Source organism: Gymnoscopelus braueri (genome assembly GCF_963280865.1).
Source record: "Gymnoscopelus braueri genome assembly, chromosome: 18".
NCBI lineage: Eukaryota > Metazoa > Chordata > Actinopteri > Myctophiformes > Myctophidae > Gymnoscopelus > Gymnoscopelus braueri.
The window spans coordinates 19,138,008-19,153,957 of record NC_137618.1 but is presented as its reverse complement, the minus strand read 5'-3'; the positions used below and the strand labels follow the sequence as shown (position 1 = coordinate 19,153,957).

Sequence of the window (15,950 nt, the reverse complement as noted above, 5' to 3'; positions counted from 1 at the left end):
CCAGACCACTGATTACTAATATTTTAACCAATATTTTGACTAATCATAAAAAATCTTTTGATTTGATTCAAGTTGCAATTTGAAAATATTTAACTTATGAGCAAAATAATAAATGAACATAAGTAACTTTTTGATAGATACAAAATAAAAAGGTATTTTTATTCACCGGCCGATATACTGTATGATATATCAGCCAATCGGTCTAGCTCAATGCACATGGAGAGACTTAAAAATGTTCCTCCATTGAAAACTGTTCCCACATAATTCACAAGGGTGAATTATGTCTTCTTCAGGGTGAATTCTCTGATGGTTCTTTAAAGCATCATATTGGTTAAAACCATTCTTACACGGTTCATTCAAGTGTGAATTGCTTGAATGTGTCTCTTTAAGGAGCTGTGGCGTTTGAACAATTTCTTACACTGGTCACAGCAGTAGTAGTTTTCTGAATGAACTATCTGGTGTGATCTGAGACCTCCGTCAGTGCTGAAGCATTTATCACACTGGTCACAGTGGTAGGGCTTCTCTCCTGTATGAATTCTCTGGTGTTGTTTGAGACTACTACTATGGCTGAACTTTTCCCCACACTGGACACAGTGGTAGGGCTTCTCTCCTGTATGAATTCTTTGGTGACTTTTGAGATGACACCTTTGGTTGAACTGTTCCCCACACTGGTCACAGGGGTAGGGCTTCTCTCCTGTATGAATTCTCTGGTGTTGTTTGAGACTACTACTATGGCTGAACTTTTCCCCACACTGGACACAGTGGTAGGGCTTCTCTCCTGTATGAATTCTTTGGTGACTTTTGAGATGACACCTTTGGCTGAACTGTTCCCCACACTGGTCACAGGGGTAGGGCTTCTCTCCTGTATGAATTCTCTGGTGTTGTTTGAGACTACTCCTATGGCTGAACTTTTCCCCACACTGGCCACAGTGGTAGGGCTTCTCTCCTGTATGAATTCTCTGGTGTTGTTTGAGACTACCACTTTGGCTGAACTGTTCCCCACACTGGTCACAGTGGTAGGGCTTCTCTCCTGTATGAATTCTCTGGTGTTTTTTGAGACTACTACTATGGCTGAACTTTTCCCCACACTGGTAACAGTGGTAGGGCTTCTCTCCTGTATGAATTCTCTGGTGTTGTTTGAGACCCTCACTTTGGCTGAACTGTTCCCCACACTGGTCACAGTGGTAGGGCTTCTCTCCTGTATGAATTCTCTGGTGACGTTTGAGATGACTGTTTCTGAAGAACGTTTTCCCACACTGGTCACAGCAGAAATGTTTCTTCACTGGTAGTTGGTCAGGAAAGACCTCTGGAATCGAGAATGAGGGGAGATAAATAAACCATAAAATGATTAGAAATAACATGGAAGCTGTTGTATTACCAACTGATAGTGTTCTAATTGTAAAAGCATCTGGCACTACTTCCTTCTTCAAACTGATACAGTAGGTGATACAGTAGGCTGTTGCATGCACCATTTAACCAGTTAATACACCATACCGTCACTGTCGGTAGGAACCTTGCATGTCCAAAACTGTTACTTTTCAGAAAATGGTAAAAAAAAATAACCTGTTATTATTTGAGCAGACCCTATTGTATTATTTATTCACCAGCTCTTGTTAATTATTTGCATTGGTACAATATTTATAAAACCCACTTTCACCTATACTTTCAATTTATTATTTTTAACAATAGCTATTTTTGCTACTTTTGTGTGTAACTCACTGTTGTATGCCAAAGTAGAAACTTTGGCATACTGACTCTGACTTGAGTAAAAGTACAAAAGTATTGGCATCAAACGATGCTAACGATACGAGTACCAATGTCAAAGTATTCAGATTTTTTTAAATGTGTCCAACTTTTTTGAAAACAGCCGATCTACAAGCTCACAATGCACGTTTTGAGCTGTAGATGGGCCAAAGTATAACATTGGGTGTAATTGGTTAATGTATGAAAGTGACTTAAACAAAAGTTTTCAAATAATTGTAGTGGAGTAAAACATAAAATATTTGCCTCTGAGATGTAGTGGAGAGGAAATACTCAAGTAAAGTAAAAGTACCTCAAAATAGTACTCAAGGAAATGGTAAATGATGCATTTATATAGCGCTTTACAATGTGCATTACATTCACCCATTCACTGACGGCTGAGGAAACCTGCTCACCGGGAGCAATTAGGGGTTCAGTCAGTGTCTTGCTCAAGGTCACTTCAACAGTAAAGTGTCCGCTCTTCCTCCTGAGCCACCCCAAGTTTTTCTCTCTCTCTCTCTCTCTCTCTCTCAGCCAAAGAGAAGGAAGGAGCCTGACCCCCAGAGGTCAAATGCCTTTACACACACACCACTGCAACTGCGTGCCACACACACAATACTCCCTTCACATTCCTTCTCTCCTAAATTCTCTGGTGAGATGGGAGGCATTTTTTCTTCTGCTTTTTTCTCACAGTGTAGAGATTCAGTGGTTTTATCCTCTCTTTTCATTGTATTCATGGACACTGCAACTATTCAGTTTTGTAAACTGCTATTTTGAGCATGAATAAACAAACCTTAACCATAATTCTGTGGTCTGCAGCTCTTATCTACAGTTGATTTGCTGCTGGAAGGAAGCATACTCCGCTACTCTGTCCAGTGTTAATATAACAGTTCTGTATCTGTTGGTTGTAGTCTAATGAAGAAGAAGGGAGACTAGAAAGTGACATAAAAGCAGCACATACCTGTTCTGTGTAACGTGATTCCAGGCATCAGCATTGCTTCGAGCAGCCTGCGTCCATGGATCTGTTGCTGTTCCTCTTCTGACACCGTTGAAAAGGAGGCCAACTTTGTTCTGAAAACCCTAAATAGTTCATCTTCAGTCCATTTGGATAGTTGATATTTCAGGCAGGGTTTTACTAGCTGGGATCTGAATGTACTTAACATTTTTATCAAGTTCAGTATGGTAATGAACGACTTAATGATTTAATTATAAAATCATTCGTACACCACTGTTCTGTCCTCAATGTGTGTGTGGATACAAATAGACAGACAGCTAACAATTGTCTTGAAGTGATGGTCAGAGGCAGAGTAAAGTTTGAGGGTTTTTACTTCTCCAATCGGTAACAAGGCAAATTTGTAAAACTGAAATGACATAACAACAAAAGGGTAGCAGTGATTAACAATGCTCACTGTATGAGACATGCATTCAATACAAATAAAACATTACAATACGGTCACAAGCAATGTGTTTGTACCACACAGTAGACTACATTACTCATAAATGACATGAAATGACTTTACTGTGAGTAGAATGTAAATAGCTTGTAGATCTCTGTAAATAACGTTTTAACCTATTTATACAGCACTGCACATTACTGTGATATGAATTGGAAAACATGAATTGAACCATGAAATACAATAATGAAATATTACTGTCCTTATGAATTGCTATGAACCATAACACACACACACACGTATGAATTGACATGTCAGAATGCTTCTCTGGTGCTTGCATAAAGCTAATGTTAACCAACAGTGAGACACTAGCATACACCAATGTACAGGTAAATGGAAGCTAGCTGTAGCTTAGCATAAACAAACAAACATGATACAACATTAGCAGACCTCTTGCATTGAGGAAATTAAGAAAACCACATGGCTACAAATGCAAATACACATCAGTAATCATTGCAACGAAGGTATTCACAGATGATACTTTCCAAGGCACATATAAAAGGGTGAAGGTACACTGTAGCTGAGCAGCTGCTCTGTGACCGCATGTCATGAAGTTTCACTTGAGAATGGAACGATACATAATATTACCCTAGTGTCCACTAGAGGGCACCAAAACACAAAGTTCAGTTCTGAAAGGAACATGACAACCACTCCACTTTCTTTTGTAACAAAAAAAAAAAGCATGGGTTTCCGAGGCTACTCCACTTTGACTCAGAAGAAAACCGACCTAGACCCACAGAGCAGCACCTACAGACTGTCAGGACGCAGCTAGTGTCCACTCTCTGCTCCAGTCTCCTACACTCGCCACATGCATGCAGATGATTGGGAGAGAGCAGACAGATACTCCCCAGAGAGCAGACTGAGACACTCCCACACACTCCCCAGTCTCTGAACAAAAGTTTAATCTCCAACACAATCTTTACAACACCCCCCCCCCCCCCCCCCCACACACACACACACACACACACACACACACACACACACACACACACACACACACACACACACACACTCACTCACTCACTCACTCACACACACACACACACACACACACACACACACACACACACACACACACACACACACACACACACACACACACACACACACACACACACACACTCACTCACTCACTCACTCACTCACTCACTCACTCACTCACAATACAATACAATACAATACAATACAATACAATACAACACACACACACACACACACACGTGCTTTGCACGACGTGTGTCCCTTCTATGCCCATGTATGGACAGACTTTTTTGGGGGACAGATTTTTTTTTGGCTGGGGCCGGAGGACAAAGTGACAGACTTTTTTTTGGCTGGGGCCGGAGGACAAAGTGACCATACCCATGTATGGACGAAACAGGCTTCGCACGACGTGTGTCCCTTCTATGCCCATGTATGGACAGACCTTTTTGGGGGACATATTTTTTTTTGGCTGGGGCCGGAGGACAAAGTGACAGACTTTTTTTTGGCTGGGGCCGGAGGACAAAGTGACCATGCCCATGTATGGACGAAACAGGCTTCGCACGACGTGTGTCCCTTCTATGCCCATGTATGGACAGACCTTTTTGGGGGACTTTTTTTTTTTTGGCTGGGGCCGGAGGACAAAGTGACAGCCTTTTTTTTAGCTGGGGCCGGAGGACAAAGTGACCATGCCCATGTATGGACGAAACAGGTACAAAGCCTCACGTAAGCCCGACCCCTTGGGTCTGGCAAACACACACACACACACACACACACCGTCCGTGTGTTTTCCTCCATCTCTGCCCGGCCTTTAACTGTAGGCCTACTGCCCAGGGAGATTGAGCAGGACCACCTACTGCCCGGGGAGATTGAGCAGGACCACCTACTGCCCAGGGAGATTGAGCAGGACCACCCGCTCGGGGAGATCACGTCACCTCGACTTTTAAGTATAAATACTTCTACTCCAGGTGTTTACAGTCATCCTATACACACAGACCTTTAGATCTATAGTTTACACTCTTTATTTCAAATGTTACAATTTATGGAAATATGTGTCTGGGTGTTTTACTAAAAGTGTGGATATTGGACAAAATATTTTGATCAAAACATTTAATAGCCTATAACGCGAACTGTCCTAAAGATCACATTTAATAACAGAGTGGACAGTAGGTCCTAAAGATCCGTTTTAATAACAGTGTGGACAGTAGGTCCTAAAGATCCCATCTACTAACAGTGTGGACAGTAGGTCTTAAAGATCACATTTGATAACAGTGTGGACAGTCAGTCCTAAAGATCACATTTAATAACAGTGTGGACAGTAGGTCCTAAAGATCAGTTTTATTAACAGTGTTGACAGTGGGTCCTAAAGATCACATTTAATAACAGTGTGGACAGGAGGTCCTAAAGATCACATGTAATATTTAGATTAGTACTTATTTAATAATAATAATACATTTAATAATGAATAATTTAATTAATACTTTAGATCGGCTATAGCCGATCTAAAGCGTTGTGAGCTTGTAGGCTATATGATTATTTTGGGGGGTCCCCAGTTCAAATATGATTATTTTGGGGGGTCACCAGTTCAAATATGATTATTTTGGGGGGTCTCCAGTTCAAATATGATTATTTTGGGGGGTCACCAGTTCAAATATGATTATTTTAGGGGGTCACCAGTTCAAATATGATTATTTTGGGGGGTCAACAGTTCAAATATGATTATTTTGGGGGGTCAACAGTTCAAATATGATTATTTTGGGGGTCGCCAGTTTATGATTATTTTGGGGGGTCCCCAGTTCAAATATGATTATTTTGGGGGGTCACGGCCTGAACAGGTTGAGAACCACTGGTGTAGATACTACAATTAACATTTGTTACCTTCATTAAACCAACCTTTCTCAACGTCAAGTCCAGGGACCACCAGGGGTCCAAAAAAAGACCCTTAGATGTGTGTAACTCTAGGCCTAGAGTCTAGGGCGAACCAAACTGAACAACAAGGGTACATTTAGTTCCATATATACACTTAAACATTTTGGGTAGCAAAAAACATCAACTGAGGGTCCTTGAAATGAAAAAGGTTGAGAATCAGTGGCCTAAACCCTAAACAGTATCTTAGTATCAGAGGATTCATATCATTTGCTTTAACCAGCAGAATCTCACAATATCTGAGGATTCAAACCTGTGCCTTTTTTCACATCAAAAGAAAACTGTCAGGATCCTTGTATCTTATGTAGAGTAGTTTCCTGTTCTCCTTGCACTTTTATTGTGTAGTTATGTTCCTAGTGTTTCCTGTCTGCCCTAGTGTTTGCTGTCTTGTCTCACCTCCCTGTGATTACTTGTTTCTCCACCTGTGTCCTGTTAGTCTCCCAGCCAATCCCTGTGTTGATTGTAGTTATGTTTCACCTATGTCTTGTTAGTCTGTGTCTATTTAAACCTCCCTGTGTTCAGTGTTCCCTTGTCAGATTATAGTTAATGTCATGGTGTGTCCTGCCCTTGTATCTCCTGCTTTAATGTCAGTTTGTATCCTGAGTTTATTATTAAATCTTCATTGAACCTTCTCTGCCTGCCTGCCTGGTTCTGCACTTGGGTCCAAAACTTGTCTCATGTCTTGACAGAAAACTGTGTTTAAAGGGATAGTTCACCCCCAAAAGGCCTTTTTTTTCTCGATTAGTCACCCCATGGAGACTTAAATTCATGGATATGAAATATCCATGAATTCAAGTCTCCATCGGGTGACTAATCGATAGGGGAAAAAAAGTGTTTTTGGGTGGACTATCCCTTTAACCAAACCCATCCCATGTCGCAGGCAATGACAAAATACAACCAAACCAACAAAGACCGTAAACACTTTTTATTTTGTCATCCTTTACATTCAATAACCGTGTGGACAGTAGGTCCTAAAGATCACATTTAATAACAGTGTGGACAGTAGGTCCTAAAAATCACATTTCTAAACAGTGTGGACAGTAGGTCCTAAAAATCACATTTGATAACATAAGACAGTAAACACTTTATTTTGTCATCCTTAATCCTTTACATTCAATAACACACGGTCCACACTGTTTTTCACTGTGCAGTAAAAAACCTTTACTGCACATCTTGGAAATGGAAGACGACATCTTTGCCTGTGAGCATTTTGTAGACATCAGTGAAGGCTTCAAACTGACAGAAAAACACACAGAGGAACATCTTGTTAACTTCACTCATTCACTGCACTGACTCAAGGTTCAGGGTTTTTATAACATTTCTACATTAACCCATTAAGACCGGGATCTCCATCTGTGTCATTTTTAGATTTCTTTAGCTATTCCAAAAAATAACAGATCTACAAGCTCATACCGCGGCCGTGCTACGAGCTTGTAGATCTGCCATTTTTTGAAAAATCATCAAAATGTGTGCAAATCTTTGAATATTTATATTTTTCAAAGCTAACATTTTAAACTCAAATATTTGCTTCTGGGGATTCTACTTAATGTCTTCTAAATCCTAACAGTTTTTTTGAAAAAATAATGTTTCTATAATATCAGTGGCCCTCAAAAGTTTTTTCATGTCAAGGACCCACAAAATGATGTAATCAAAAATGATGTAATCAAAAATTATTTCATGTCAAGGCCCCCCAAAATTATATGCATTTGGCCGCGGACCCCCATCTCAAAACATGTTCCAAGGATGCCCCAGAAACAAAGATTTGAGTTATATATATATTTTGTATGTGAACATTTTTACATTATTTATATTTGCACACATTTTCAAGATTTTTCTAAAATAGCAGACCTACAAGCTCGTAGCACGGCACTCTGCAAGCTTGTATATCTGCCATTTTTGAATAGCCAAAGAAATCTAGAATGGCACAGATGCGTTCCCGGTCTTAATGGATTAATCTGAACGCTGGCACTGGCAGTAACATTTAAAATATGAGTTTGTCCCCTGCATGGTTTAGCTCCCCAGTAACGGCCCCAAAGGACTCTATGAAGATGTAGGAATATTACAGGACGCCCTGTCCTCGGCGGCCCGAGAGCCGGGGACAGAGGTTGTTGTACAACGTTGTGGAACGGGACTGTACGTCGCAGCATTAATGCTACGCTCCCATACGCCACAAGGACAGAGCCATGCGAGAGAGTAACCTCACAGGATGTTCACGTTGAACACCTCAGACATTCTTATCATGTTCAATGAGATGGATTACATATTTCAGTCAACAGTTCGTCATTCTTCAAAACAGCAAGTCAGAGCTGTGAGAGTATGAATCCATACATGTGTATTGAACTTATCAATTTTTTAAAGGGATAGTTCACCCCCCAAAAAAAATCTATGGATTAGTCACTATGGATTAGTCACCCCATGAATGACTTGAATCCATGGATATTTTTTTGTTTTTGTTCCTAAGACAATAATTTGATAGCCTGAGGCTACGAGCTCAATCCATGGTCTTGAAGGGCGGACCCAAACACAGCCGCCCGGATTTGTGCGTGGCTTCCTATTGCTTCACCAATCTATGTCCCCGCCTCCCCTCCCCTCCCCCCCTCGGCCTGTGCACGGAGCACGCTGACGTCACCAAATTTAGAGCGACGCCCCTCTGCACTCTGATTGGTTAGGAGATAACAAGGTCCAAGACCATCGTTCCTGCATGGCTCCCCCAGGCTTTTTTTCTTTTGTAACAAAAAAAAAAGCCTGGGTTTCCGAGGCTAATAATTTGATGACCGGCAGTGGTTCCAGTAGGAGACACAAAGAGTCTCCTTTGTGTCTCCTACCGGAACCGCTGCCTACCGGTCTTGCTGGTTATCAAATTATTGGCCTAGGAATGGAGGGGGGTCCTTGACATGAATAAGTTTGAGAACCACTGATAATAGCAACGTACGTTTTTTCAAAAAACTGTTAGGATTTAGAAGACATTTGTAGAATTCCCCAGAAGCAAAGATTTTAGTTACAAATGTTCGCTTTAAAAATATATATATATATTCAAAGATTTGCACAATTCATGATTTTTCTATAATAGCTTGTATAAATTTGGAATATTCAAAGAAATCTTAAATATGACAGATGCGTTCCCGGTCTTAATGGGTTAACAGCATAGGTTTAAGGATTCAGGACTTCCATCTTTTTCCCTCTTTTACTCACTTTGTATTCTAACTCCTTTAATTTCTTTTCGGCGTCGTCCAGCTTGACCTTGCTGAGTGTGCCGTTCAGGTTCACCCTGGTCCTCTTCCCAAGGATCTGACTGGGGAACACCAGGTCCTCCAGGACTGTGTCATGCACGGCCGTCAGCGTACGGCTGGAGAACAAAACAAAATTCATCTTAACACATTATCCACTGCACCTCTAGTGCTGCTGGTTGTCCTACCAGGACATCTAGTACGACAGTGCTTTTCAAGGCATTTGAGCCACGGACCACCGTTTGATGATATTTAGACTCTTGGACCCAAAACCCAAATGTGGTGCCATCATAGGAGAGGCAACAGGCAAACGATCAAAATAACAATTCTTCTACATTCTCCAATTATGTAATGAATAATTAAGTAACTTAATTTACAAGAATTGTGTAGACTTCTTGTAAATTAAGTAATGCAGATGTTTAACAATAATTTAACTCTTGAGAGTGTAAAATGAAACCAAATGGACCCGTATGACCGGCAGCGGTTCCGGTAGGAGACACAAAGAGTCTCCTTTGTGTCCCTTTGTCCCGGAACCACTGCCTACCGGTCCGCTGGTCATCAAATTATTGGCTTAGGAATGAGACAAAAACTAAAAAATATCCATGAATTCAAGTCTCCATGGGGTGACTAATCGATGGAAGTGATTTTTTGGGTTCACTATCCCTTTAAGTTTGTTGGCTGAATTTGAAATGTGCCGTTTAACACAACACAAACTGATAGTTCACATTAATATGTGTCCCCTGCATGGTTTAGCTCCCCAGTAACGGCCCCAAAGGGCTCTGGGAAGATGTAGGAATATACAGGACGCCCTGTCCTCACCAGCCAGAGAGCCGGGGACAGAGGTTGTTGTACAACGTCGTGGAACGGGACTGTACGTCACAGCATTAATGCTACGCTCCCATAGGCCACAAGGACAGAGCCATGCGAGAGAGAAACCCCTCAGGATGTCCACGTTGAACACAGTCAAAATGAAAGACATTCTCAACCCATTAAGACCGGGAACGCATCTTTGTCATTTTTTATTTATTTGGCTATTCAAAGAAATCAGATCTACAAGCTCATAGCGCGGCACTATGAGCTTGTAGATCTGCTATTTTTGAAAAATCGTGAAAATGTGCGCAAATCTTTGTATATTTTTAAAAGCAAACATTTGTAAAATATGTTGTTCCAGGGACCACCAGAAGCAAAGATTTGAGTTACAAATGTTCGCTTTAAAAATGTTTTCTACCGAATTGGTTCAAATTCAGAGTTGGAAATTGTGTGAAATTTTAATTCTATTTTGGAAAAACTTGACGATATTCATGTTGCACCAGATCTAAGGGACACATATTTAGTAAAAGTACAGTCAATTATCATATTGTATTTTCATAATCTTTTGGAATATCTTTCCTCTCCCAAAATGTTTCACTACCGAAACATGTAGAACTAGAAAAAGTGCTCCTCGGAGCACAGGTCTCCGCCAGGTCAGGTACGTTATTGTGGCCTCCTGGTGGCGCTATAATAGGCCAATTTGTTCAAGGGCTTTTCACTGCAATCGGACACTGCATTCATGAGGCATTTTGTTCCAAAAATATGTTTGCAAAATTAGACCTGCTGGTGGCGCTATAACAGGCCAATGTGAAAAGGGTGGCATTTCTTCGTCGGCCTAATAGAAATGTGCGTGTGAAATTTCACGGAAATCGCAAGCTGCGTTCATGATTTGAGGCATTTTGTTCAAAACGGAACAATCCTGCAAACTTTGGAAGCCAATCTTAGGCAATCAGGATGGAATATGGGAAATCGGATAAATCCAAGTTGATCACATGACTATAGAGATACTGTGTACCGATTTGTGTGATGTTTGGACAAAATCTGTAGGAGTAGTATCAATAAATGTGTTTTGCACATATCGGCCCCCTGGTGGCGCTATAACAGGCCAATCTGAAAGATTTGGGCCAGAGGTTCTGAGTTGGCATCCAGGGAGTGTGCGTGCACAGTTTCGCAGCGGCCGGGCCAACGGTGCCAGAGATTAGCTGCTAACGGACGGACAGGACGGACACACGGACACACGGACGGACGGACGTACGGACGGACGGACAGGGGGTAAAACATACTCTCTCGCCATGCCTTTCGGCCTGGCGGAGACAAAAAGAGGATGAAGAAAAAACAAGACCAGGAGACCTGGTTCTGCCAGACCCCTAGTGGTTGAAATCTGAATGGCTGGGTAGGAAAAGAGGGACAGACCGACCGACCGACCGACCGACAGACCGACCGACAAAGCCTCCTGTAGGCCGACCCCCTGGGTCTGGCAATAAATACACTGGTAAGTGAAGCATACTGTAATGACGAGGAAATTAATGGTAAAAAGCCAACCAAAGGGTGTTCATTCTGTCTGCGTTTTTTCAATGTCCTGTAATCTGTGTACACAATGAAGCATGGACTACATGCACATTCACAATTAAGAATAGAGAACATCAGGGAAACACTATTTTCACGTAATATTGATTGACGAGGCAACAACCTGAAGAGTATTGAGCATTCTAGTCAGTTACTACATAACATGGGCCAAGTTATTGCGGAACGTCTTGCTGCCATTAGCATACGATGTACAGTATACATTTTTGGTGTGACGTTGCTATAAGATAACTAAAGGCCCCCAAAAAATATAAAAGGCCCCAAGGGTCCCAAAAATGTTCGAGCGCACTCTGTGCCTGTGCACACATTGGAGTCCCTACAGACTCTAGGATTGCCCCTGGCTCCAATGACATCTACAAGCTGGACACCACCACAACTGTCTGGTCTTTAATTAGCACCTGCTTCACGATGTCACTCTGCCACTGTCATCCACACAAATGTGTTGTATTTGGGGGCTACTACTACAAGGTGGATAGCCATTACATCATCAGTGTTTGACACAGAGAGCAACTCCTGGCTGGGCATTTTCGTCTGTACAGCTTCTTCCAGAAGGATGCCAGGGTCATTCAGCCTTTGCCTACAATGGACAGGGGAACTGTACATATTTTGGTGGAGACAGTTTTTACTGGGTATTCAATGATCTGTGGAAATGTGTGGGGAGGATTCATTGGTATAACAACAAAATTGGAAGAAAAAAGGGCTACAAATAATTGGCTACTCTAAATTTTAAAAAAAAGGAAGAAGAAAACAATCTGCGTGGTGCTCCTGAAAAGCAGCCAAATATAGAGTGAAAGTTGTCATATTGACATCAGCATTATTTAAATATCCAATAAATTTTCTCTGTCCTGTATCAATAGAATATGTTATAGACAAGCTAATGTAAACCTTCATTTAAATGTCTTACACAGTGCAGTCGCTGCTTTCAGTCTCAAATATGAGCCAGAAGCTGCTTGACGTAACTGCAAATATTGATCTGGACTAACAATCTTCAGTCCCACACGCCAGCCCAGAGTTGTTCTCTCAATCTTCGATCTTGTGCCACTACCCTGGCAATGTTCCATGTCTTGGAGGCCAGTCTATGACATCAGTCATTTACAGTATGATATCACTACTCAGCTATGCAATGTTTCAACTTCTCTGCTGACTTCCAAGTGAAATATTCAAGTATAAAACATTTCAAAAAGTTGCACATGGCCTTTCATATCATAACACAGAATCATAGCATGGAAAGTTCAGTCCAATCTGACCTGGGGTGTGGGTGTGCATACAATACAAAAAAAAAATAATCACACCCAGTGTGAAGTGGGCGGTGTGGTCACAGTGGTCATCACAGTGATGGAAGTTCACTTAAAGAAAAGTAATATTGTGGACCAACCATTGTACACCCCTAACTTTAAAAAAAAACATAAATATGTTTTTTTAAGTGCATAGTCCTATTTATAGGGCTATGCACATGTGTCATGTGCCACTAGCCAATCACAGTCCTGAATAGACTGTGATTGGCCAATCACGGTGCAGGGTTAGGGGGGTACACTGGTGGCCAATCACAGCGCAGGGTTGGGGGGGTGCAAATTGTATAGGGGCGGTTTCACCGCCCAAAAATCACACCCAGTGTGAAGTGGGCGGTGTGGTCATCACAGTGATGGAAGAAGTGATGGAAGAAAAGTAATATTGTGGACCAACCATTGTACACCCCTAACTTAAAAAAAAACATAAATGTGTTTTTTTTAAGTGCATAGTCCTATTTATAGGGCTATGCACATGTGTCATGTTTCACTAGCCAATCACAGTCCTGAATAGACTGTGATTGGCCAATCAAGGTGCAGGGTTAGGGGGGTACACTGGTGGCCAATCACAGCGCAGGGTTGGGGGGGTGCAAATGTCCAAACCTCACATATAGGGGCGGTTTCACCGCCCAAATATATACTGTACAACAAATATGATATAATGTATAGATATAACCAAACTGAGTCTGATAAAAGTGTTGGTCCAATGCGGAACTTGGGACTTCATGTGGCCAGTCTATGATGTCAGTCCTCTATGAAGTATGAGTCATGTTTGGACAAGGTTTCAAGACGATCTGACCCCAGGCACTCCATTTGAATTCCTTGCATAAGGTAGGTTAGTGATTGTTGTACAGTAATTTCACCAGAGGGACTATGCTGTGTGCAGGTTCAAAAGCTGTATGGGGAAAGGACTCGTTTCAGAAATGTGGATTGGGTTACCTGCAAGTTTTAGGATGATTAGCTCTATCTTTAACTTTAAGTCCTCCATAGACAGAGGACAGCTGGACCTAGTTCTAACCAGAATTTAGTTGAGTTGTAGCTGGCACGCATGTTGTTTTTGATATTTTAGTTGTCTTTTATACTGGACATTGTATGAATATGTTTATTATATTGATTTTATTTTTATGTACTATTTGTAATCTTTAAGGGTACTCATGCTACAACCCCCACTCCCAATAGTAGCACTCAATTTACACAAACTTACACTTAGAGGACCTGAATGGAAATATGCTTTCAAGCTTTATTGTGTTTTTTCCTTTTGACAAGTACTGTACTTAAGTACCAGTTTGTGGTACTTTTACTTTACTTGATTCGAGTATTTCCATTTTTTGATCATTTATACTACACCACTACATCCCAGAGGCAAATATTTTACTTTTTACTCTACTACAATCGTTTTAAAACTTTAGTTAATGATAATGATTACAAAACATACATTAACCACTTCAGCCCTAGTTTATACTTTACAAGCTCACAACATGACAGACAACGTGAGCTTGTACTGTAGATCTATTTTCCAACAATTTATACATCTTGAAAACTTGTGAAATGGGACGTTCTGCATAATAACTACTTTTGCTTAAATATAGTGGAAACAACATCAGTGTGCTCTCTCCCTAAGAGAGTTGGCCAAAGCCATATACGGGCAAGCCATATATAGTTATATCCTGTCCTCACGTGATTGGCTGAGAGGTGTAACCTACGTCGTCAGTGGACAGACTGGATACTTAAACTGTGTCCTTTTCAACATAGCTGGTGTTACAGCCATAGCTATAACACGCTTGTGGAGTAGATTCTAAAGTATGCCTGTGAGTGACACACATCTATTTGACCATGGCGATCACGTCAGTGTTGTTCGCCAACCTTTCCTCATCGGTGTGTCCGGAGGCACCGCCAGTGGCAAGTCTTCTGTGTGCGACAAGATCTTGGAGCTGCTGGGACAGAACGAGATCGACCACTGCAAGCGACAGGTGGCCATCCTCAGGCAGGACAGTTTCTACAGGGAGCTCACCCCGGAGGAGATGGCCAAGGCGCTAAAGGGGCAGTTCAACTTTGATCACCCAGATGCCTTCGACAACGAGCTGATCACGAGGACGCTCAGACAGATAATGCAGGGGGAGGCCACCCAGATCCCTGTCTATGACTTTGTCACCAATTCCAGGAAAGAGGAATTTGTGACAGTGTACCCAGCTGACGTGGTGTTGTTTGAAGGAATCTTGACATTCTACTCCCAGGAAATCCGGGACCTCTTTCAAATGAAGCTGTTTGTTGACACGGACGCGGACACGCGGCTCGCACGCAGAGTTCTAAGGGACATGGACACGCGAGGCAGGGACCTGGAGCATGTGCTGAAACAATATTTAACCTTAGTTAAACCATCCTTCGAGGAGTTCTGTTTACCCACAAAGAAGTATGCAGATGTGATCATTCCACGAGGAGTAGATAACCTTGTGGCTATCAACTTGATAGTACAACACATTCAAGACATTCTAAGCGGTGGCTTCAGCCAGCGCCACAATGGCTGTATGAACGGCAAGAGCAGCCGCCCACATTGACCATGCCACACTTGTCGAGTCGTCGAGCACAAACAGTAAAGGAGGAATTGCTATTATTCTACTTTGACTGCTCATGTCATTAGATATGTTTTACAGTATGGCTGTCCAAGAGGTGCGAGCCGTCTATGAGAAGGTCTGTGTGTGTCTATGTCTGTGTCCAGAGTTAATCTCACAATCCGCTGGACTGATTAGCACCAAACTTTGTTTGCACAATGCCAGGAGGTGACAAGTACCAACACCAGGCCTGAAATTTCATCACTTTAGGGGCAAGGCCACCAGGCCTTTGGTGTTGTAATGTTTTTGAGGGCACAGAGACCAAATGCCAAGGCAGAAAGGCCATCAAATAGAATAATGGTTTTGAGAAATAATGAAATACATGCTAGATAGATA

The 15,950-nt window shown here is 41.8% G+C and overlaps 1 protein-coding gene and 1 long non-coding RNA gene across 2 annotated transcripts; one reads left to right on the top strand and one right to left on the bottom strand.

Moving 5' to 3' along the window:
- Positions 1-1,230: 1,230 nt before the first annotated feature.
- On the bottom strand, positions 1,231-3,753 carry LOC308106163. Its single transcript, XR_013934975.1, has 3 exons — positions 3,667-3,753; positions 2,702-3,101; positions 1,231-1,306 (listed from the first exon to the last, which is right to left on the bottom strand). It is a non-coding gene; the product is annotated as an uncharacterized lncRNA (long non-coding RNA).
- Positions 3,754-14,807: 11,054 nt separating this feature from the next.
- LOC308106310 (uridine-cytidine kinase 2-A-like) lies at positions 14,808-15,560 on the top strand (the record flags this gene model as incomplete). Its single annotated transcript, XM_080457351.1, has 1 exon — positions 14,808-15,560. One exon carries the CDS (start codon positions 14,808-14,810, stop codon positions 15,558-15,560), a length of 753 nt encoding a protein of 250 aa, XP_080313477.1.
- Between the last annotated feature and the right edge of the window lie 390 nt (positions 15,561-15,950).